This window comes from Indicator indicator, chromosome 20, assembly GCF_027791375.1.
Source record: "Indicator indicator isolate 239-I01 chromosome 20, UM_Iind_1.1, whole genome shotgun sequence".
Taxonomy (NCBI): Eukaryota; Metazoa; Chordata; class Aves; order Piciformes; family Indicatoridae; genus Indicator; species Indicator indicator.
Window position 1 is genome coordinate 16,256,882 of NC_072029.1, and position 24,411 is coordinate 16,281,292.

At 37.4% G+C, this 24,411-nt stretch overlaps 1 protein-coding gene across 1 annotated transcript in view; it reads left to right on the plus strand.

Annotated features, from left to right (window-relative positions):
- Positions 1-24,411, plus strand: part of KMT2C (lysine methyltransferase 2C) — a 185,479-nt gene that overhangs the window by 79,580 nt on the left and 81,488 nt on the right. Inside the window, exons 7-13 of the mRNA XM_054390059.1 lie at positions 15,002-15,164; positions 15,863-16,034; positions 17,774-17,888; positions 18,725-18,897; positions 19,604-19,764; positions 22,198-22,311; positions 22,575-23,302. Coding sequence (XP_054246034.1) covers positions 15,002-15,164; positions 15,863-16,034; positions 17,774-17,888; positions 18,725-18,897; positions 19,604-19,764; positions 22,198-22,311; positions 22,575-23,302 — 1,626 coding nt within the window. The remainder of the gene's footprint in view (positions 1-15,001; positions 15,165-15,862; positions 16,035-17,773; positions 17,889-18,724; positions 18,898-19,603; positions 19,765-22,197; positions 22,312-22,574; positions 23,303-24,411) is intronic.

Here is a 24,411-nt window from a genome sequence, read left to right on the forward strand (position 1 = left end):
ATTGCCCAGTTTCCCCTGCAGTTCTGCAGACCTGAACAGAAGCACAGTGTCATTTCTGGCAGGTGAATCTCCATAAATGAGCTTTCCCATAGTAACTGCATTTCCGGAACACAGTAGCAAATGAGGAGGGAAAATTCTTGGGCTCCTTAGCATGAGATATCATTCCTTGAGATGATTCATACAGCTTCACCTCAAGGAAAGCGTTTGATGTTTCAGCCTCACCTGTTCCTTTTTTCTCTCCCGTTGCAGTGGTGCTGCTGGCTTCCTGCTGTGGTGCCAGGAGGCTGTTATGTGGGAGCTTGCCCTGTGCGTGCTCCCCTGGCACAAGAGCTGGAAAGCAGAGTCAGCCTTAGAGTTTTCAGTCTGTGAGATTTTTCAAGATGAATGCTTTGAAAAATGCACCTTTCTTGAACTCTAGATGTCGAATAGGTAGGTACTAGAATTGAGGGAGAGAGATTGCTGCTACAAAGATGTTTCTGAGAGGGTTTTGATGCTGAATAAATGATTGGCATTGCAGATAGTAAGGGCAGTCTGTGAGATGTAGGAAGCAGACAAAATGGAGTAGGGGCACAGAAAGAGGCTGAGAGAGAAGCAGCAATGAAAGCCCAGAAATGAAAGCTGAAAAGCCTGGCTGAGAAACATGAAAGGGCCTATGTTCCTGAAGGAATTTCTAGTGCAGGTTTCCTTTACTCAATAACATTCACTGAAATAATTTACTGAAAGCTCTGAAGTGAAATTGTTTAGTGTGTGTTCCAAACTGGTGAAGTGTCTTTCAGAAAGACCTTTTCTTCCTTTTTGCATGACTTGAGTAGAAAACACTTTTTTTCATAATACACCCAAAGAAGTTCTCTGTATTCTTTTTTCTCTTGCCCCCACCCCATGTGTCTTTCTTAAATGTTACTCTGAGCATTAAGGCAGTGACATGCTAGGTTCATGTTGAGGTGGCACTCTGTTGCTGGGCATTTAATTTCAAGATTTTATAATCTAATACCATATTATTTGGGGGGCTTATGTGTTAAAAAAAGGGAAGAACCTGATTTCTGAAGAACAAAGAAAAGCCCATTAAAGGAAGATTGCACTGTCTCTTAAATCAGGATTGTACCATCTTCCTCAGCTAGTGCTTCACTTTGCTGACCCGTTCTGGTGCTTTGTTGTTGGACATTTGGGCTCTCCCTTTCTCCTGTCTTTCTATCTGCAGCAGCAGTAGCATAGTCCTTCAAGGTCTGAAAGAAAAAACAAAATGACAATGCAATGCCTCCAAATTTTAAAAGTGGACCAGAGAAATAACAAAATGTTCTTTTAAAAAATCTATGAAAATATTACAAATTAATGTGAATTAGTATCCCATTCACATTTTCAGCAGATAAGAATACTGGAACTCTAAATATACTTGTAAAAATGCAGCAATCTGCACCTATCACTTAACAAGATGCCAACAGTAAGCACAGAGAAATTTACACAAGAAAGGAAATGTAAGTATTCCTTAGCAAGGGGGTTGCAACTAGATGATCTTTAAGGTCCCTTTCAACCCAAAGCATTCTATGATTCTGTGATCTCCTCACTTTTGTAGGTATTTAAATGCAGTCCTCATTTTCTACCTTACTACAATCTCTCTCATGGCTGCTTCTTATTTAGCTTTTTTATATTCAGTCTTTTCAACAGCTAATGTAGATCGATCTGTTGGGTTTTTTAATGTTAGTGCTTAGGGGTCCAATTTTGCCTCTATGTGATGATTACATTTATGAAGAAAGACTAATCAATCTTTTGTAGTTAATATTGGTTAGTTTCAGTCAAGGACAGGTCCTTGTTATGCTTTTGAGCGTCATAGAAATTCAAAGCCTTCTTCCTTGCTTTCAGAAACTTGTTCTTTAATAGATAGCACATGAGTAAAAGGAAAAAATACCCCTGTGGAACAAGCTGGTAGGTACATTTGCTGACCTGTAGCATTGTTTGGTTAGTATTAGAACCCTGACTCTAATCTTGGTTTCACAGCAGTTTCTCTGTGAAATAGTATTTTATTTAAGCGCATCTTTTAACTTTTTTTCATGGATGTGGCTCATGTACTTTTTTTTGAACAAGAACTTTGAAGTTCAGACTCTTCAATGTAATTGGAGTTATAAGGTAGTTTTGATTATTCCAATCAAGAGTTTGAGTAATATTTTTCCTACTAAAATAAATAATACAGATTTCATTTGGGGTTTTCAACCATCCTTCAACAAAAAGTCATACAAACATATTTTAATTTAAAACTCAGGAGTACTTGTACTAGGCTATTGGCATCAGTTTGTTTTTAAGCAGTAGCCTAAAAACTGCTTCTGAGATTGGTGTACTCAGCAGCTTGCAAAATCAAACCATTAGCAAAAAATAGTTTTGAACTCCCTAAAGATTTTGTTATTGACTTCTATTAGTGTAAGTTCTGTCCCAGAGTTGCAGATTGAGCATAAATATTGCAGGCATCAGTATGAAGTAGTGCCATTAATGCAGGTGTCCTTGAGTGGTTTTTTTAATATCATGGAACAAATCATGCATGAGAGACAGCTGAGGAATCTTCACAAATGTGGACCAACAGCCTTTCGTGTGTGAGTACCTAACACTAAGTGCTAAATACAGACATTACCTGCAGCAAAGTTATTTTTGTAATGATGTAGGATACTATTGATAGTCATCTCTTTATGTGAGAGAATTAATATCACTTCTTTCCATTCCTCTCCGTTCTGTAGATCTGACCTGGGAATAAAAAGCAGGCAGAGTGTGGTAGGTCTGCTGCCAATAACTTGTAGTTGTTCCATGAATCATAGTCATGATTAATATTAATAACAAGAATCTATTTAATAATACTAATTGAAGAGCTGATGAAGTGCCATGTCCTCAAATCAGCACTTCCTAGAAGCTTTTATACCAGTGTTGTGTTTTTTTCTTTAGTGATCATTCAAAGATGTCATGTTCCTCTTCAGTACATTGGGGGGGGGAAGTAGCTGCCATTAAATAAATAAATAAATGTATGGTTTTGGGAACATCTGGCGTTTTTAGAACAATTGATACACCCTACTTCTATTGCTGTGACGTGGTCTCACTTCAGATACAATAAGAATGCATGTATTCACTCTGCAGTCCAGACAGGTTTCTTTCTAACACTGCAGGTGTTTCCACATCTAGCCTTCTCACTTCTAGTTATTAATTCATAAAATAATATTTCCTTCTTTTAAAAAAAATATTCCTCCACTCAGCTTCTCTATGAAATTGCCTTATAAAGAACTGGGAAGAGTGGCAGGTTCTGTGCAGTAAATAATGTTTCTGGATCTAAAGAAATTGCTGTCAAATATCCAAGCAAATACTGGTGCCTTTTTTTTATTCCTTTTTTTCCTTTCAATTGCTGCAGGTTGTTATGGCAATCTTAGGTGTTATTTGTATGCTATTTCCAGGGAGATGTGTTGACAAATCATAAACCTTTAAAAGTTAATAGAAACTTTTAGAGAGTTTAGATAGTTCATTTGCTATCATTATTCTTTGAGCTTTCTAAGGAAAATTCTCATTTTCCAAAACGTAAATGGCTTTGATGCGTTGAATAGGTAAGAGTTCCAGGGTTTCCAAATGTTGTACCAGGTGAGGTTTTCCTAATGAAAGTAACTTGAAATAGGTGGTGAATTGTTGGGAAGATTGTTACTATTACTCATCCATCACATCAGAATGTGCCTTGGGCACCTCCAGAATGTTTGCTCTCTGTCAGACATAAAATATTGTGATGGATAAATCCCCCAGTAAAGGTCGGACCTGGCAGCAATGCTCACTCATCTGAGAAACTAAAAGGTCAGAATACTCAAGATTCTGGTAAGACTAGAAGCTGAGCATCTCAGTGATGTATAGTTGTACTTCCACTCTTAATTTTATGAGAGCCTGTTGTCTTAGGTACTTCTAGAGGCTCATTTCTGTGGGTGAGTGCACTGTTACAGCCTTATGCAGGAGGTTGGTGTTTTTCAGCCTTCACTGAACTCTTTTAATTGAAATAAATCCATTATGTGGTAAACCATCTTTGCCTTATGGTGTTTTCATCGAAGCATTCATCTTAGTACTGTGACAGCATTGTTATCTTAACACAACCACAAAATTAGGATGATCATCTGATGCTCAGATTTCCATGCCATCAGATAAAACTGAATTTAGAAAATAGTGGTTGAATCTTGATTGTTTTAACCATCTGAAGAATCTATTTTAATAGTACTGGGCCACTCACATGAATTAGCAGAGGAGCCTATGTCTCTTGAAGAGTTTCTTTGTAGATGATTATGATTATTAAGCCTAGGAACCACTGTGTAGCAGACTTTCCACTGTGTACCATGTGGATGGTCTGTGTTTAGGACTTGTAACATCACTGTGACCTTACATCCTGATTGGTGTGGAGCAACAGGAAAATGTGCTGTCTAGAGCTTAATGCAGAATCCAAAATACGGCTTTCAGAACCTCAGGCTGGCTCCAGCTCTTTCTCCAGGCCCCTGTCTTTTGTTGACCCAAATTATTTCCTCTTCACTAGTTCTGATGTATTATTCATGTTACTTCAGTGCAGTTTTCCTTTTGATAAAGGGATGGGATTTCCCCATTTTGCTGTAAACATTGTGAGAAAAAGCTTTTAGGGCATTTTTCTAGTCCTAGTTCAGCTATAACCAAAGAGGAATAAAAATACCAAAACCTCCTTGACCTGCCATCAGAGATTAAGGAAAAGCATTATGAAGACATAGGACTGTGCTTTTTCTGACTATATGCTACATATGAAACAGAAGCTCATCTAATTGCTTGTGTCTTACTCCTTCAAGAGGGTAAGAAGCTTGTTATGGATAGCAGCATTAAAAAACACACAGAATCTTGTAGTGGAGAAAAGGAATTTTAATGTAAAAGAGTCCAGGTGGGAATTGGTGCTGAAGCAGGAGTAAATATGTACATTTAGTAAGGGAGTCTGTGACATATAAAGCACAACATTATTTCCTGGCAGTTTTTTCCATTCAATGGCACTAATATCTCTATAATTAAGAGCAATGGAAGTATTTAGAGGAAAACTGTATGCTATTATAAACCATTCTTTTTTTAATTGAACAGCTGTAATTTTTACCAATGGAACAAACTATATTATAAGAAAATGATTATTAGTTTAAAATGCAAAGTTAAATGAATGCAAAATTAACAAACAGATGGTGAAGAATTATTGTATTTTATTTTACTCCTGGGGAAAAGGGCTCATGCATGATTGTAAAAATGTCATCACACTTCGTAAACCTGAAAGCAAACAGAATTTGCAGTTGTGCACATCTGTTTTGGGACACTGCTAAAGGGTTAGAAGAATCAACGTTGTTTTCAAATAAGGGTATTCATCAAAAGGATATAATTTACTTAACAGTTATGGCTTCTGCTAAGCATCAGACTTAATGTTCTGTGGAATTCATTACAAAATTTGGCAGCTTTTTTCTTCACAAGCTACTGAGGCAGCATGCTGCAAAATGAAATGAACAGCCCCTTCTTATCCTCACCTCCCTAGACCCCAGAACAACAGCTGAATTACCTGCTAAAGGTTGGACCACTCATTTCAGGATTTTGAATTCTAGGTCAGGATGTCTCACTTCACAGTGCTTGCCCAAGGAATGTCAGTGATGGAATAGGATGGAAAAACAAGGAGCTTATGCATTTGTTTCAAATAGCTTGTGAATTAAAAAAACCCAAAACAAGAAACCAGAACTATTTAGGATTTGGAGATACTATGGTTTGGGAGGAGGAATGGGAGAAATATGCATAAGTGACTAATTTAGTCAAATTAAAAAAAAAAATCTAAAAGCCTAAACCAGATAAAACATGTAAAGCTTTTATTAGAAAAGAAATTATATTAATGTTTCAAGCTGGTAGTTTCAAAGTATGCCATCTAATTGCTTTATTTGAGCTCAATTTACAGAAATTAGTGAACTGAAGATGTAGGATTTTGTTTACGATGACTCTGTGCCATTTGGAGAGCACAATTTAGGAACAGCCAAGGAAATAGGAATTATGAACAATAAGGTACTGATTGCAGTCAGTGGGGAAGGAATACTAAGGAGGTGCTCTCTAATGAGGAAGGTATTAAAGGCAGGAAATTCCTGTATTTTTTTATGTCTGTACATAATCCAGAGTTCCTTGTCACCCCATTGCTACTATTACCTTGTAAATTAAGCAGATCATTGAGTATATATAGTGACTTTTGCTGATGTGAACTTTCTGATAAGATCAGTTAATATGTCTACAAAATCATTGCTTAAAAAATGCATTATTAAGACTATAAAATCAAACACACAAAGTTAGGACATGATAGGAGACAGATTGTCTGCACACAATTAATATCCTTTGTGTGTATGTCTTTAATTGTATGATGGCATGCAGGCCAGGTAGTGCAGTTCAGTTCATGGGGTGGACATTGCCATCTTAGTAAAAATATCTTCACTATTATATTTTTACATTTTTTTGGTCGTTTTTCAACGTGCAGGTATGTAGACTGTTTAAATACTGCTGAAAGGAAAGACTTGCTCATTTCCTCATGAGTTTTCCTATGATGTTTCTACTATAATAAACATGTGAATAACATAACTGTAATTTTTTTTTTTTTACAAATAGCAGATTTATGTGGCCTTTTTATGCGTCTTAGGCTCAGTTTACCCCAAGAGAAGTTGAATTTTTAATTCAAAATTGTCTGCTACTGTGGATGACAAATTGAAAGAGTTTCAAAAATGCTCAGACTTCATTAAAAAGTTGTGCTGGTACTGCGCTCTCTTGGAGTTGTGAGTGCACAATCTCTGTAGAAATCAAAACTATGCTTTTAGGGGGGAAACCCCAAGCTTTTAACAGCAAGGTTGAAGATTAAAAAAAATCTTCTAACAAATTATGTAGTACACTATGCAATATCATAAAGGAGCTCAATGAAACAAGTGAAACTAAAATTGTTTCACAGGACATCATCCAGCTGCCATAACTAAGTGGGTTTTTTTCCCTCCCACAAACAATCCACAACTTTTGTCAATACATACTTTTTCCCCCTGTACAAATTAAGCACAGTCCTAGATAGAACATATTTCTTTAATGCAGAGACTCCTAGGAGGTCCATTTTATGCACCAAGTCCATGTTTGATCTGCAATCCTTTCTGTGTTTTAATGTACATACATATAGTTATAGTTACACACGTGTCTGTTCATTGGCTTATCTGTGTCTCTGTGTGTTTGTTTTGTAATTGTCTGGCTATACCATTTCCTTGTGTTGGGGAAAAAAGGGAAAGCCAGACCTCCCAGACTGCAGGTTTAAATCCTTTATGGCTACGTACAGACCTCTGCTATTTGAGTTGACTAAGTGATAGTGATACAGCATAGGGGTGTCAGAGGACAGCCTGATTTTCCTCCTTGTCTTCTTCACCCAGTTTCAGTTGCCTCAGACTGGCTTTTGGTTCCAGTTGATTTTTGACCATTCTGCTCATCCTCATTGTTCATTACATCCCTTCTCCTTAATCTTGCTCTTCTCTTTTCCCTAGGTTCCTCCTGAGATCTGTCCCTTCACCATTTCCTCTGTCTTAGCACATTGGTTTCCACAGCTCTTTATGCAATTTTATTGCCCAGTTTTAATTAATTCACCCTTGAAATGTTATCTCTGCCCCTTCTCAATATCCATCTCCATCCATGGTTTCTTCTCCCAGTCTCATCAGACTCATCCACACAGTGTAGTTAGTCTCTTTTGTCTCTTTGACTGATATTTGTCCATCTGCCTGTGCACTGGATACTCTCATTCCCCAGACAACAGAAGTGACAGTAGTATCAAGAGCCTTAGGGATGTCTGCTTTCCATTCCAGTGGCTTATTGTGCTTAGACTATTTATTACAGACTTCCTCTCTCTAATCCTTCTCAGACTGAAGCAATCTTTGCAGAAGGTACGTGAAGTCTGATCAGTGTTAGAAATTTGAGGGGATCAGTCATGATCAATGAGAGTAGATTTTTCTGGGATTTTCACTGACAAACTTTTGGAAGTGTTTTATGTTTTAAAAAAATTAGTTTTCTCAAGCTTAGTCACATCTGGATAGATCTGCAAGGTGAGGGCAAAAGTTGTACCCCCACACTAAAGTTCCTGCCAAATTTCAAGTCCTGTGAATGAGGTTGTTTTTAAGATGAGCAAAATGTTTTTCTTACTGACTTTTCTCAGAAATGGCTGGAAAGTTTTGACTTCAGTGTTCCAAAAGTATTTAAGAGAATTTAAGCAAGTGTAAGTGAAGCTTTAACCCAGCATTTTATCATTTAGAAAACATACGTGAATAGAACAGAATTTATATGGAAGTCTTTGTAAGCAGTACACATACCCGTCCCTTTGTTGATAGTGCCACAGTGACAATACCTTTGGTGTGGACTTAGCTGTCCTGCCATTAGAGAACTTTTGCCAGCATAATTTAGGCAAGCTTCCACTCAAGACTCATCTAAATTTCGACCCTTCTGTGGCTGTGTCTACATAAGAGCCGTGTTTAAATTCCAATTATAGACAATGGTCAATATTATCAATGGAGCCAAAAATGGACACTGTTTAAACAACTGAATTTTTTAAGTCTCTATTATGGGACCTTAAATACTTGGCTCACGGGAAGACACAAAATGTAGAGCTTGAAGTTTAGATTTCCTCATCTCAAACCTTGTGCCATTGTGAAGCACATTGTGACTGTATCAGCAGCAAATTCTCCTTTCACTGAGTTTCTATTAAATGGCCTTGCCGATGTAACCATGCAAGCCTAGTAGCTACAGATTCTCTGTAGCATGGATATAACCTATAGAATGCTTCACTTATGTGCAATTTAGTAATGTAGCAGCTGTGCTGGATTAGACAGAAAGTTGACTCTGTCCTGGTATCTTCCGCAGTGACCAGTGACAGATGCCTGGAGAAGCTCATTCAACAAGCAGCACGTAGCAATGTTTCCCCCCAGTTATTTTATTTTTCAAGCCTGCAACAATTTGTGGCTCAGCCTATGCTCTGCCAACAAAAGGAGATGTCTACACATACTTCTTAAGACCTTCTGAGAATGAATCAAATAGAACTGGCACAACAGTCTGTTTTCTGAGCCTGCCAAAATGCAGCCTTAAAGCAAAGCTGGTGATTTCTGCTCTTGCCTTGTTTGTCCTGAAGTTGCTGATGCTGAAGCCTAATCACAAGTTAAATTACATTAAACATGATTGACCTTCTGATTGTTGACATGCTAACTAAACAACAGCCTTGTGTGTGCACTTCTGTCATGGTTGGTATGAGATGAGAATTAAGGGAATAGTTGGTTGCTGGCTGTGGGAAAACTTAGACTCAAAACATTTACATTATCCTAAATCTTGTAGAAAGCGAGGAGGTGAATAAAAATTGCTTTTCCTCATGGAAGTGTGAAAAAAAAGCAGCAAAGGCAGAGTCTGGAGGGAATCATCTGCATGCAGTTATTCCACTAGCTTATGTAAGGATGAGGTGAATATGACTTGAAGGCACACAAACCCTTCTGTGGAGCTTCTGAATAGACAGGGCTTGGGAACATTTAAGATTATATGAGTCAGGATTTGTGTGCCATAAGGTTGGCATGTTTTCCTCTACCTATTTCAGGTTTTAAGGTAAAAAAAATAATCTACCTTAGCAAACTTGCTTCCTACAGGTTATTAACCTATCACAACTGTAACAAAAACCAGCTCTGCAAAACAGGAATACTTTATTGTCCCAATTTTTACATGTCTTGATACCAACACCATTTATTTAATACACGGTTTTTGTAAAGGTGAAAAAAGAATGCAGCTGTGGTAGGAAGGGGGAGCAAAGTAGTGACTTGTAGAGAACCTGGAATCTCCATACTTACAGGGACTTCTGCTTGCTACGGTGATTACACATTTTGAGTCACTGGTGGTGGTGTTAGTCATTATCTTTTGTATCTACCTACCTTTGTTCCTTATTCTGGTGGAGATAACTGGGCAGATTATGGAGAGGTGGAGTATCTAGTGAAGAGTTATGTGCTAGAAGACACTTTTATCAGTCATGTGTTAAGCTTGGCCAAATTGCATCTCTTCTGGCTGTCCATGAGGCTTCATACAGTTCTAGAAGGAAAACTTGATGATTTATTTCTATAATTGTGATTCATGGGGTTTTTAAGCTTACTTCACAGTACTCAGAGCATGAAGTGGACACTGTAGTAAAGTTTTAATACATGCTTTGTCTGTTAAGAACATTATGGTTTTAATTTGCAGTTATAAGAGAAAAATCAGAATGTTAATCTCATCAATTTTGGTGTGTGTTAAGGACTGAGGAACAAAACTAATTGATCCTGGATTGACTTGCTTGTTAGAAATTTAAGTAATTTCCAAATTTGTGCCATGATTAGCACAGCATTTTAAAATTAGAAGGCAATTTCCATACTCCTGCAAATGCATGTTCTTTAGTACCTTTTCTAATCACTAGTTCAGTCAAAATCCACCAACTCTTTTCATTTGCCATTTTACTACATTGTGCACTTGTATGCTTTTTTACTGAAACCAGAGTGTTTGACATTAAAGGTACTATTGGTGGTTAGTGTCTGTTAGCAATATAAAGCTTTTGGTAGGTGATGGTGTGAGTAATCAATGAAGATTATCAGAGCTACCAGGGAACATATTTCATTAACCACTGTTTATACTAAAATTTCTTTGTGGTCTCGTTAATGACAGGATGTTAAGGTCTCATTCTCCTTAGTTACAGGTTTGTATGATAGCAGTTTTCAGTAGCTAAACAGTCTGAAATTTGTTCTTACAGGTAATACATTAAAGTGTTTAACTAAGGACAGATGGCTTGTATGCAATTTTGGTTACACTGTCATAAATTTAAAATTGGTTATTGCTATAGGTGTTGTCAGCTGACCCTTAAAAAAGCTAAGGAAGCTTATAATCAGTGAAAACCTTTTGTCATTTTGCTTAAAAACCTTTTTCCAATACCTAATACTAACACTTAAGTCTCTATTTTAGCCTTTCTTTAATGGCTACCTCCTAAGGGTTGTTTCTTGTCCAGTTACTGAGGCACTAATACTATAAAGTATTCTAAAAGCAATAAATTAAAGATGAAATATGACCTCTGACTTGTTCTTAGTACTATCTGGATAAAATCTTACCTCGTAAACACAGTCATCTCTTCTTTGTTTGAATGGGCACTGAGTTTTGGAGTACTTCAGAGTATGGAGGAGCAGGCAGGTTGATGTAAAGTTGGAATACATATTTTGTCAGGGTTTTTTGTCGGTTTGGCTTAGTTTGGTTTTTAATGTTGTAGGAAGGTTAGAGAGATGTACACAGTAAGCTGCTTCTCTTGTCACCATGTTACAGCTTGGCCGGTTCCATTAAAGCCAGCAGCATGGTGTTTAGCTCACTTCCAAGCCACAGGCAGATGTAACCTTTATTTTTCAGCTGGTTTTGGTGCAATTCTGATTCTACCATAGCCATATGAGGTTTTTATCCTCCCAGAAATTTCCTGTGTGGTTTCTGCCACTCTGTTTCATGGAGGATGTACTCTACAACTAGAAAAGGGAGGAGACGATTGATCAGGTTTTGTGTTAATTCATGTAGTTCTTGCTCTTTTACCATATTTGTGTTATATCCAATGGGATTAGTGAATAAAGGGAATTTAAAAGCTAAATTTGAAATACCGCTTAGCTATTTACTTCTAAATACTACTAAAAATGAGAACTTTTTCTGTCTTTATGAAAAAAAGTCAAAAGAAAAAGATGAGAAGGACTAAGTTAAAGGAGGTGTGGATAGTTTTAAATAACGGAAATTCCAATAGTAAGAGCAGAAGTATGAATGGCATCAGAGCTTTCTTGATATGGACAAGTGGACTGGGATCTTGCTGAAGAAAATGGTAACCAATAAAGGACTTTTTGAGTAGGAAGATGGTCTGCTGACTGCGTCAGCAATGTTTATTTTATTAAATGTGCTATGATTAAGTAATGAACTCTCTCTAGCTTCCTGACATCTTGTAAGGTTTTTTTCTGTATAACAGGGCTGTAGAATTATTTGATCCATGAACAAAACAGTGTTTGGCTTGCTTTGACACCATTTTCCTGTACCTATCCTTTGAATGCTTGGATTCAGCTTCTACCCCCTTCACATAATACTGTATTTTGTGCTCTTCCTAGTGAAACTGAAGACTCTGTACTGTTTCTGTTACTGTCCTCATGCAGTGTGGTAAAGATGCTTTGAATTCATAGGCAACATGATTTATTCCCTCCTTCTACCTCCTACTGTCCTGATGCTATGTTTTAGCAATAGAGTAGTAAAGTAGCAATTGTTCCAAAGTTTCTTTAGCAGAACTTTTGAGGTGTTTTCTTAGTTAATATGCTTTGCAGTTCACATCCTTACTTTCCTCATGAAGGTCAGTTAATTGTAATAGCTGCATGCTCATTATTCTGGGGTCATAGCGTGTGGCCTGGTTTCAGAGAACTGTTGGCTTCTACTGCTGGAAAAGTAACTCTTCTCATCAACAGCTGTTCCAAAAAGAAAAAAAAATCCCTTTGGGCATTTGTTTCATCAGATTGCTTTCTCTCTCTTATAAATTCAGTAAATGTTGATATTCTGTGCTTTTTATTTGCTTCAGATGATACATACCACAGTGTTTATAAGTGTGTTTTTCACTTAGCTGCCAAATGCTTTTCATTGCCAGTGCAGTTTAGCAGATGGGTTTGAAGGGTTCAATTAAATGTAATTTGGGTTTCCATTTTTCTTCCAGCATCTTTACATGGTTCCTTAAATCAACATCAACATTTTTCAAGACTTTGCAATAATCCTGTAGTTTGCTCATTTCTAATAATTTCATCACTTAGTCATATAGCATGTGGGAAAAGGTAGATTGTGATTGTACGTTTGTTGTGTGCCATTGTTGATTGGTGTTTTTGCAAAACACATGTGCTGTTTAAAACTGCCATTTATGTTTCCTGTTTAATCCATTGTCCCCAGCTTTCAGTAAATGTTGGATTCCTTGAGCACTTCCAGTCCTTCCATAATTTTCTTTCCTGATTAGATGATTCTTACAGGTTAATTATGAGATCGAGCAAATACTGTTGAATTCCTTCCTGAAGAAGAGGTTTTTAGACCTCAGCTCCTCCCAAATTCTCATTTCAACTCTTGCTTAGAGAGTAATATCTTTGAAAAATGTGTGTAAGAGCTGGGCCATAGCTATAATTTGGGCCATCTCAATAGGCTGTTAGAGTGTTGAGTACAAAACAATGCACTGGGTTGTGTGCTGTTGAATGTGCAGCTGCAGTTCATGAAGTTGGAGGCTTTGGGCTATATTTTCATGATTTCACATTTAACTTCAGGATTTAATTTTTTACAGCATCCTCAGCAAGTGTTTTCCTGAATACATTGTTTCCTGATTATAATATAACATCATGTTATATGAGTTTCTTGCATGACTTTGATTTTGTTGGCAGTCCTTAAATGTGATTGCCTCTACTACCTTCTTCATATGCTTCAGGAACTCCATGTTGTTGTTTGCTTACCAGGTTCCCCCTCTACTCCTCTGCATTTCAGTTAGTAAAGTAACAGAATACATCTTTTCCATACTGTTAGTAGGTGTTAGAGACATGGAGAAAGGTGAGACATATTGCAGATCTGAAGACCAGACTGAGCATTGTAGCACAGAAACATGGCTGTAGCTATCCATAGTCACTCGCTTCAATTCCTGTGCCAGTGTTTTATCTTTTAACAGTTGTGTTTAGCATAAACCAGAATTTTTTTTTTCTTTCTCTTGCCCATGAGTTGTGGTGAAGGAAGACATTTTGCTGAAGGCATTAATTTTATCTGGTTTTAAGAGTATCACTGTAGCTGTTAACACAGGGAGCTTTGTGATTTGTATTTTCATATGGGCTGGCTTTGCTATCTGTGGACTCGTAGTAGCAGTATTTCATGCCTCATTTCATGCTAGGCTTTGAAACAGAGAAGAATTATGGTAATAAATACTGTCTGTATTCTAAGAATTAAGCAGATGCAGTATGTAGCTATTCTTTGATTTGGTTTATGTTCGTATTTGAATGTTACTTGACACTTAAGCTAGTAATCAAACATGCCAGTGTTAGTATTATGGTTTTATTATGAAAAATGAGAGTCCCCAAGATGCATTGCTGCTGTGTGCTATGTGTTCCATTCTGTGAGCCACTGACCTGTTTTTTCTTAAGTTTACTCCAAATCTTACTGTGCTGTGCCTTACAAAGTATTGTTGCCTTGGTGAAAAAGTGCAAAAGCATGTTACAGTGCTTCAGGGACTGTAATGAATCCAAGAAAGAAAAAAGACTGATTAACTGAATCAGAAAGGTGTGGGTGATATTTTACAAGCAGACTTATGGAATCAGTTCCCTCTTGACTAGAGAACTGGAGGGTTATTGGGTAGTTCTTTCCGAGAAATAATTCTTTCTTTACAAATGTGCCTATGGCTTCTAATAAGACTCAACTTGAAGTTTGGTGGTGATATTTGTGTAGCCTTGAAAGGAGAGATGAGAGGAAAATGCTAGGTTATGTAATGCATGATCATCCAAGAGAGAATTGTATAACGTCAGTAAGATTTTTAGTAGAACATTATATTTCATTTCTATTTGCATTTCTGATTGTGGTGTCTACAGTTTTACATTACAACTTACAGAGCTCTGTGGTTTTCAGTTATAAGCTATTGACAGCATAGTGTGGTCTGCCTTTGTTACTCAGAATAAGTCTCCAAGCCTCTTCACTGAAGCATAGCTCAAGTTAGATAACATAGAGACAAGAAGAATCTCAGTCATCAGAGTGCATTTAGAATGGGTTTCATTAAACATTTTAAATTGGAATGATTTGGGAGTGCCACTGAAAGTCACAGTTCAATAGTTTCCTTCTCCTTGGTATTCACTCCCTTCTTCTGGCCAAGGTGTGTGTTTGTTAAATGAGGCTAGGGAGCAGGTCTGACAGAAAAATGACAAGACAAAATAGTTTGTGATGTATTTTTATGTTTGTTTTTCAGAGATGTGCATATTGTAAGCACCTTGGAGCCACTATCAAATGCTGTGAAGAGAAATGTACCCAGATGTACCATTACCCCTGTGCTGCTGGAGCAGGCACATTTCAGGATTTCAGTAACTTGTCCCTACTTTGTCCAGACCATATTGATCAGGCTCCCGAAAGATGTAAGTACAGTTTTGAAATGACACAATTAATGCCACATTTTTATGAAAACTGTTCCATGACAGGATCAGCTTCAGAATCCATTTGTTTAGACCTGTTTTCCCATTTTGCTTATTCAAGAATTTGTGTATGTTAAGGTATGAGAAAGATGCAAGCTTGTACTCCTCTGTTTTTAAAGGCTGACCATGGTGCACAGCCAAGTTAGTATTTTTGATTTAGTGACACAACATGGGAAGGGTTTGCTCATCAGGCTTCTCTTGCATCAGGTTTTAGTTCCAATCAATAGGCTTGCTTACTGCCCCTAACTCAGGTTAAAGCAACCATACTGGCAACCACTTCAGCTAAATAAGAAGCCAAGTAAAGCTGTCAGAAGCTTTATTTTGAACTTACTCCAAAGAAGAGTTGGTCCTAAAACTCTTCAGTTTTATCTTGAGAAGAATTAAACTATTCCTTTTGGTAGGACTTTATTAAGGTTTAAAATGAATGTACTTTTGTTATGAGAAAATTAGTTGAATATATCAGAAAACCAAATTAAAAAGGTAGTTATTAGGGATATTTTAATAATTACATTCAAATTTTGCAAGAATGAGCAAGTTTTGTATGCATAAGAACTGCTAAAGGTTTCCTCGGCTTCATTAGCTTCATTGAAAGGTTCATAACTGTGAAAGAAATGGTAACTGAAAAAATTATTTCTTTGTAGCAAAGGAAGAAGCAAATTGTGCAGTGTGCGATAGCCCTGGAGACCTCTTGGATCAACTCTTTTGTACTACCTGTGGCCAGCACTATCATGGGATGTGCCTGGACATACAAGTTACACCGTTGAAAAGAGCAGGTTGGCAGTGTCCTGATTGCAAAGTGTGCCAGAACTGCAAGTAAGTGGGTCTTAAAGGACATGGAGGAGGTGGATGTGAGACTTGTGTGCTGTGATTTTAAAACATCTATTTTACTAACTGTTCTTTTTTTTTTTTTTTTTAAATAGTGTAGATCACTTACTCAAATGTATCTGCTATGATATTATATTAAACAGCTGAACAAACTTTTGTGCTGAGAGCTTCCTTCTAAAGGAGCTGAGCTGGAAGTCCTATGCATTGTGTGTTACCTTTATCTTGGCAGACTCTGGAGAGCAGCAAAGCCGTTTGACTTTTTCCTTCTTTTATACGAAAGATTTTTCTCAAATGCACTGAATTAACAAATTAGTTTAATGTAGAGCCATTACAGTCTGGGAACCTGTGCTCTTACTGAGCTGTCATTTTGTTGTGTCTGTACCGCATACTGGGTAGGTCCCCTGCATTAGACCCTCCCTTCTGTTTCATAATATCCTTCAGAGGCAGTTAATGAGTCATTATGAAAACAAGAACATGGCTTACTTGAGCAAAGGAAAAAAGTGACATGAGTGATCATGATTGAATTGTTACACCAGACAAATACTGAAACAAAGAAACATAATTGTTGCAATGTTGTAAGTGTTCACTTAGGAACCTCTAACTGCTTGTAGGCTTGTTCTCATCTAACTTAATCTGATGGGCACTGCAGGGTTCTTTCTGGTTTTTAAGGGCTTGCTGAAATAGAAATGAGTTCTGTTCAGCTTTCAACTAGGACAGTATGAAGGAAAAACTCCACTTTGCTGCTGCCTCATGTACCTGATCAGTCAGTGCTTTGCTGTTTTCCAAGCAGAACAGTTCATGTTTGGTAGCAAATTCACCCACTTGAAAGCAGGTTATTCCCTGATCTCACACTGCTGATAGCAAATATCAGCAATGAAGTTACAACACTGAAGTACATTCTAAAAAGTATCCTTAAAAATGTTGCGCTGGGCACTGACAGTATTGGCTAGCAAACCTTCTCTAGTAGAAAAGTAGAAGAAAATGTGATGTTTTCACACCTATTACTTTATGCAGCATGGCTGTTCTATTCCAGTGTTGAAGAATAGCATTTTAAGCATATCTTCATTCAAAGAGAGAACATACACTATTTTCTAAATATCAGATCTCCCAGGTAATGAAGTAGTATCTAGTAATTTATTTCAACTAAAGCAGAACACAACCCCTTTAGATATCACCAAATTATTTGTTTTATATCACTGAAATCTGTGGTGAAGGTCTGTAATACCTGACTGTAGGAAAATTGAAATCTCTTTCTTTAGTATTTGTTTTGCTCTTGCAATCATATTGGTTGACATTGTAGGAGCTCTGATAGTCAGAGGTGATGGCTCATTTTTTCCTTAGAAAAAGTACAGCCAGACTGTTTGTAGGAACAAGTACAATTGCATGTTCTTTTCAGAAAGAAACAAAGTACATACTTGAGATTTTGAACTGATTTCAGTGCAGAAAGGCGATTAAATCTCCATTGACCTATGTAAAGTGAAAGCAGGCTAATTTCTAGAATTCAGAGTGGTTACACAGGCTCATCACTGATTAAAGCAAGCTTAGTGGTCTTCATTCATTCTTCAATATGAATTTGAGAGCATCGTCTTTGGGGCCATTTGTAAGTGGTATTCATGTATTTTCACATGCTCAGCTGTGTGCCTTCCTGTTTACACTCTTCATTTAAATAGTTTTTTTTTTTTTGTCATGGTTTGTTTAAATGTTTAACCACATGTTGTTTTTGTTAGGCATTCTGGGGAAGACAACAAGATGCTGGTGTGTGATACGTGTGACAAAGGCTACCATACTTTCTGTCTACAACCAGTTATGGATGCAGTACCAACAAATGGTTGGAAATGTAAAGTAAGTCGGAAGTTTTCAGGAAAATTCTTTGTCACTACCAGGGCCCATATTTTGTTATGCTATTCTAGGTGTATTGCAGACTTGTTGCCATGTAACTTGAAATTTCTGAAGGAATCCCACTGGTAGGTGATAGTAGCTCTATGGCTGCTCTCTGAGGATAGCTGTCAGTGCAGTGTCCGAAGCAGCCTGCGCAGGACAGTAAATCAACCCCCACAGGGGAAAAGAGAATCATAGAATCTAGGTGGAGAGGATAACTTTCACTTAATGACATCTGATCTAATGATCTAATGTAAACTAAAATGTAATCTAAAACCTGTACAGTAGTATATCTAATCTATACTTGAAGGCTCTTTATATTCAGCTACTTCTTGCTTATCAGAGCAGAAGTTCTGCAGCTCAAGGGTTCCTTTGCATTTGAGGAGGGCAGGATGAGTTGGTGGTTTTATCAGTAACTCCGTTGTTTTATCAGTAACTTTGTGATTAATACAAGCATAAATAATGATAAAAATATGATTTCAGCACAACAAAGGAAGCCTCTGTATATGAGATGTATGTAATTTCATAGTCAGTTTGTGGAAGTCATAAAATAAGTCAGATTATGAATGAAAAAATCTGATGTCGTAAGAAATACTCCTTTCAAGTCAAGGAGTATTACAAGGAAGCTCTTTTTGCTGGTGCACAGGCTCTTCATGCTCTATTTTCAGATCCTGGGTAATTTATTAGTGTTATCAAGGACAGAAAATTTATTTAATTAAAACCAGGAAAATGTCAGTTAGTGGCAGTTCTATCACATTATGAAATATCATAATTAACAACTAAATTCTTGTGATCTCTAGAACTGTAGAGTATGTGCTGAGTGTGGCACACGAACAAGTTGTCAGTGGCACCATAATTGTTTGGTATGTGACAGTTGTTACCAACAGCAAGACAACTTATCTTGTCCTTTCTGTGAAAAACTGTGCCTCCAAGACTTCCAGAAAGATATGTTGCATTGTCACATGTGCAAAAGGTAAGAAGCCAAATTTTTGTTAAATACCTAAAGCTTATGGTGAGCTGTGTGACACTGATGTGTGTCTGTGACAATTATAGATTGCATTTGATGTACAATACTGTAATACCACATTGTGCAACATCTTGATCCTTCATTCCTAAATACAATGAACAATCATAGGTAGTCTTATTGTATTCTTAGAAAATTAAGTCTTAACTGGCAGTTATCTCTGAAGTGTACAGAGAAATCTCTGATGCTGCTGCTTCTTCCATTGCTTCTGTTTTGTGAATAAGCAGGTTGGAAGAGTTACTGTCTTAACTTTGAAAGACTGTTGTTTGCAATGGTCACTTTTATCAAAAGAAATTTCAAGTGCTTGTTCTCTGTCTAATTTTGTGTGTTTTGCTATGCCAGTAATAGAAAACCAAAGCTCTATTGGGAACCATTTCAGAATGTAAACTGTGCAATATCTTGATATTGTGATACATATTATGGTGTCCAATTGGCTTTAGTGACAGCTTAGGTCTTCATGTTTGAATTTGTTTACTGCTTGACATACTGTTGTATCATATTTATTTCTGTAAAATTCTCTGCAATAAAGCATTGGTTGACATTGTTTATTTTCTCAGAGGAATGGAAAACAGTGCTATTTTCTTGATTGATTTTTACTAGGATGCTTTATATTTTTATTACTAAAATCATACTCACACTAAATGAATCCCCTCAGGTGGATTCACATAGAATGTGACAGATCTCCAGGTAGTGAATTGGAGTCTCAGTTGAAAGACTACGTCTGCACTCTTTGTAAACAAGGAGAAGGGGATCAGACTCAGTCATGTGATGTAATGGACACTTCTGAACTCATTCCTGAACCTGACAGTGTGACAGGTAATCAAATGTAATATTTCTATTTCCAAAATGAAAACATCAAGTATAAGTATCTGCAGCTATCTCCTAAATCTCATGTGAACCAAACACTCATGTTCTACTCTGTGGGCTCCATGCATTCCTTTATTTAGTTGCAGCTGCTCAAGAAGTCCATCTCAATGTTTTCTAGCTTTCAGCATATTCTGTATTAGGAACAGGGGCAAACCTACGATGGTGGCTTTCAAACTTCCAGCTCCAACTTCCCAGTCTGAAGCTGTAATCTTCTCTGATTTTTTTGGGATGTGATACAATTAATAAATATATTCATTTGACATCCTGTTTTGTGCCTAACCACTAGGCATAAGCCAGTTTCTGGTAGATATTCCTGGAGACATCCAGTTTTCCTGTTTCCCTCATGATACTTGTCATTTTCATAGCATTCCTTCTCCCTCTGTCCAGGTAAGACACAGCAGTAGAAGCTGGACTGTGTTCAAGGGACAGGTATATTTAACTAAACAACTTCTAATCAGGAGTCCTTTTTCAAAACAATATAAGATCAGTCATCGTATTCCTGAGATATTCTTGTCTAAATGGACAAATCAAGCAAAAGGTGGAAATGGAAGTTGCAGAAAACTGTAGTTTTGGGGTTGTTTTAGGTGTTTGTTTTTTTATTTACTTAGCAAGAGTAAGGAAGCACAGAGAGAATTTGAATCTGTTGATCTGAATATGCGCAAAGAAGTTGTAGCTCAATGTCTTTGCGTATTTCACACTGTGCTCTGTTAAATAACACCTACTCTCATGAGAAGTACAGTTGTGGTTAAATTTGGAAGCAAGGTAAAATCTAACAGGTAACTGCACTGCCACTGCCATGTGCATTTTTGATGCTTAAACAGCAATGCTTGTGCCTTGATCTTTTGTTAAAAGACATTGGTATCTCACTTGCGTAAGTCTCTGTGTCTTCAAAAGCTTGATAATTTTTGACTAGAAAGGGGAAGTGTTGGACTGTACCAAAACTCTAATTTTGTATGTTCAAACTGATGTTTTGTGTAAGCAAGTCATTCTCTTTGATGTTAGCCTGTACATGTAAGTGCATACGTTTTGTGAGCAGTAGAGAAAAAGCTGATCCTGGAGGAAGGGCAGTGACAGAAGGTAAATGTATGTACATGAGCAGAACTCTGGCAGTGAAGATGCACACCAAGTTAGAAAAAGTGACGACTTCAGCCTTTGAAGGTCAGTTCTGAAAGGTTAGTAGAGGCTGTTGAACTCTCAGGCAGTGCATGTAGCAAATGTAGGAAGATGTACAAGAAATACCCAAAACTTAGACTGGAAGAACTCCCGGTCTTCTGCTGAAAACCCTTTTGAATAAGTAACAACTTTATTTGAAAGGCTAAAGTTTTAAGTAATACTCCTTTCAGGATTTCTAGCTAGTAGAAGAGTTGAGAAGCATACTCTTCTCCCCAAGGAGGAACAGGACTGTCATCTCAACCACTAGGAGTAATCTGCAGCTATTACCTCAGTACAGTTGTGTAGTGTTTTATACTCAGGAGAGCGCTTTTGTACATTAAAATCAGATTTGAAGCCAATCTAAATGATCATTTCCTTCAAGTTAAAATATCACTTTAAAGTTGGGAGAGTCTAAGAGCAGTCTTTAGGTGCTAAAAGTAGCACCACCTAATAGTTCTGGGCTTTTTGAACTTTAAAGAGACTCTTTGAGCTGCATTCATTTGACTTTTTCTGTTGCTATCATCTGTGAGGGATCAGTTCTTTTTGAGTTAACACTTGCTATATACCTTATTTTCCCTGCTTCTACTTTGTCTAGTGCATTTTAATGAATTTCCTGAACTCAAAAAGTTTTTACATAAGGAAAAATTAAATTATTTCCTGTTTCTGTGTTCTGTAATGTCAGCCAAAAAGCACTCAGCAGTGCTTTTTCCATGCATATTCCTTTATTCAAGGAAAACCTCACAGATTAAAATATCTTAGTTCCAAAGTGGCAAGATTTAGTTTTTATATTATTTAACAGGTCAGGTGGGTTGAAAATCAATGTTCCAAGTGCTGATAGTAGATGGAACCTCATATCCATACCATAAGCCATTCTAGTATTTCTGTAAAAATTTGAAGCCTCCATGCTGCAAGTTCTGTTGAATTTAGCAGACTGGAATTTGAGAAAAGCATTGTTGTATTGGTCAGGTAATGCAAAAGTCTGTGACTGTGTCGCAATTAAATGTATAAAATTGCTTTATAGACATTTTTTGCTGTCTGAAAGGTATAAACCAGCTCCAGTGTTAATGAGAAAAAGGCTCTTAATCTTTAAGGAGCACTATGTAGTCTGCCTAACCTTATCATATCCTTAAATATCATTGTCTTTAGCCCAAAGGTCAGCAACAGCAATACTGATGTCAGGGTAATAGGATAAACATACCAACTTTGATAAATTCTTTGCCTTTCCTTAAGCGTGTCCAAATGAAATGGAAGTGGAATGTGGTGCAGAGGATGCAAAATTTCAGGAAGAACCCATTACTGGTGATGGCCCTAGTCAAGAACCAGCTGCTGGGTGTGTCACAGATGGTAAGAATGAGTTTTGCAGTCTGATTTACTCTACTGTGTTTCCTGGGAAGTAAATAATGAACCAAAACTATAGATTCTTGTAAAAATAGGTACAAAGACAGGTATTTATGAAGTATATTTTAAGCTACCTATTAAATTCACTGAAGTAAAGTGATATGTACTTGATGTACTTGCTGAGTAGCAAGTATACTCGTTCACCGGAACACCCGGGTAAGTTTTTCTTCTTTGTGCTGAGCTTTTAATACGGTTGTACTTAGTTACAGGCATATCACCAGAAGAAAAGACAGCAGAACTGGAAACAGAAGTGTCTGTTGAAATTAATTCAGATGAAATGGAAATGTCTCCTAAAAAGACACCAGCATCTGATGAGAGTCAGACTGAGAAAATGACGGACATGGTGGACAGTGTTCAAGCTGTAATACAGCAGGAGTTAGACAAACAAGTGGAAGAGAGACAGCTACCACAAGGTAGTGTGGAGGTACCAGAAGTATCCACGGTAGACTCTCGGTCTTCAGTACCTGAGACCATAACTGTGATGTCAGAAATACAGGAGAACGAAAGTAAAGGAGATATTCGTATCCCTGTAGAACAACAACTGGAAGTAATAAAAGTGCAAAACAATGTAGAGAAAGGAGAAATCCATGAACAGTCAGAAACGCCACCTCTTCTAGGAGTAGAAACTACTTCTGCAAATGAAGGTGTTGCCCGTAGTTCACCAGTTGGAGACAAACCCATAAAATCACCAGCTGAGACTTACCCCTCACTTCCCCCATCAGTTAACATAAACAAGACAACCATGTCTTCCTCGCCCGACGTTTCGTTAGACTTGCATTCTGCACGAGATGTACAGCACAGCCAGCCCCCACCACGGCCTTCCGCTGCTGGAAGTGCCCTCCCAACGACTTACATAACAGTCACTCCAAAAATTGGCATGGGAAAGCCTGCCATCACCAAACGCAAGTTTTCTCCTGGAAGACCCAGATCAAGACAGGTAAGCACATGGAATATTTAATTTAATATTTATGAAGCATAGTTCACGTTTTCCGTATAATGCATTAAATTCCCTTGTTTTTTAGGACATAGTATGCATTTATTCTAAGTGAATGTGTGGTTCTTCCAGAAAGGCATTTCATATTGAATAATTGAGAGATCAGATATGGTAAAGGTTCTCTTGTGAGAATTAAAGTATCTTTTGGTTCATACATGGAACAAAATAAAAGAGGTGTTATTTTTTTAATGCATATGCTGCAAATGCAGATGTCTGTAACACTGGGCCTTTAAACTTTCAACTCTTTTCTATGTGCCTTTATCTTGGCTAGTACTTTCAAAGTGTGTTAACATTTCTGAAACTGGTTTTATAGAAAAACCTGGAACAACTCCTGGAACTCCTGGAACTGCCAGATAGTATCTTGACAATTTTAATGGTGTTGCAAATAATTTGATGGGTTTGTTAACATTAGAAAATACCATATAAGAACTGTCTGGTACAAATCATTGTGATTTGACTAGGATAAAGTTTGCTAAGGGAAAAGAATCCTCAGGTTTGTCACCTGCTGCAGCACTGAGGGTAGTGAGACACTGGAACAGGTTGCCCGGGAACGTCATGGATGCCCTCTGCTTGGAGGTGTTCAAGGCCAGATTGGATGAGGCCTTGAGCAACCTAGTTTAGTGGAAGGTGTCCCTGCTAGGGGAGTTGGAACTAGATCTTTAAGGTCCCATCCAATCCAAACCATTCTCTGGACCTATGAATCTTGCTCTCTAATAGAGTTGCGTGATTGTAGAGATAGTAGTTCATCAGTCAGCGGGATTTGGTTTGTGTTTGCAGAATTCTACACAAAAATTAGTGTTTCAGGTCTCTCCTCACAATGTATTTTTAGTCTGGGACTTCTAAGCTGATGATTTCATGCCTTTCTGAATCTAATGTTAAAAAACCTTTGTATGTGTTGCACAATTCTTTCCCATTTTATGTGCTACCTTAAGAGTTCAAAATTCCTGGTTCTCAAGAAAAGGTATGAGATAGTCTTCTGAAAAGGTTAAAAGTGTATAATAAAAGCAGCAAACATAATTATTTAAATTTGGAAGGTTTAAGAGTTTCTGTGG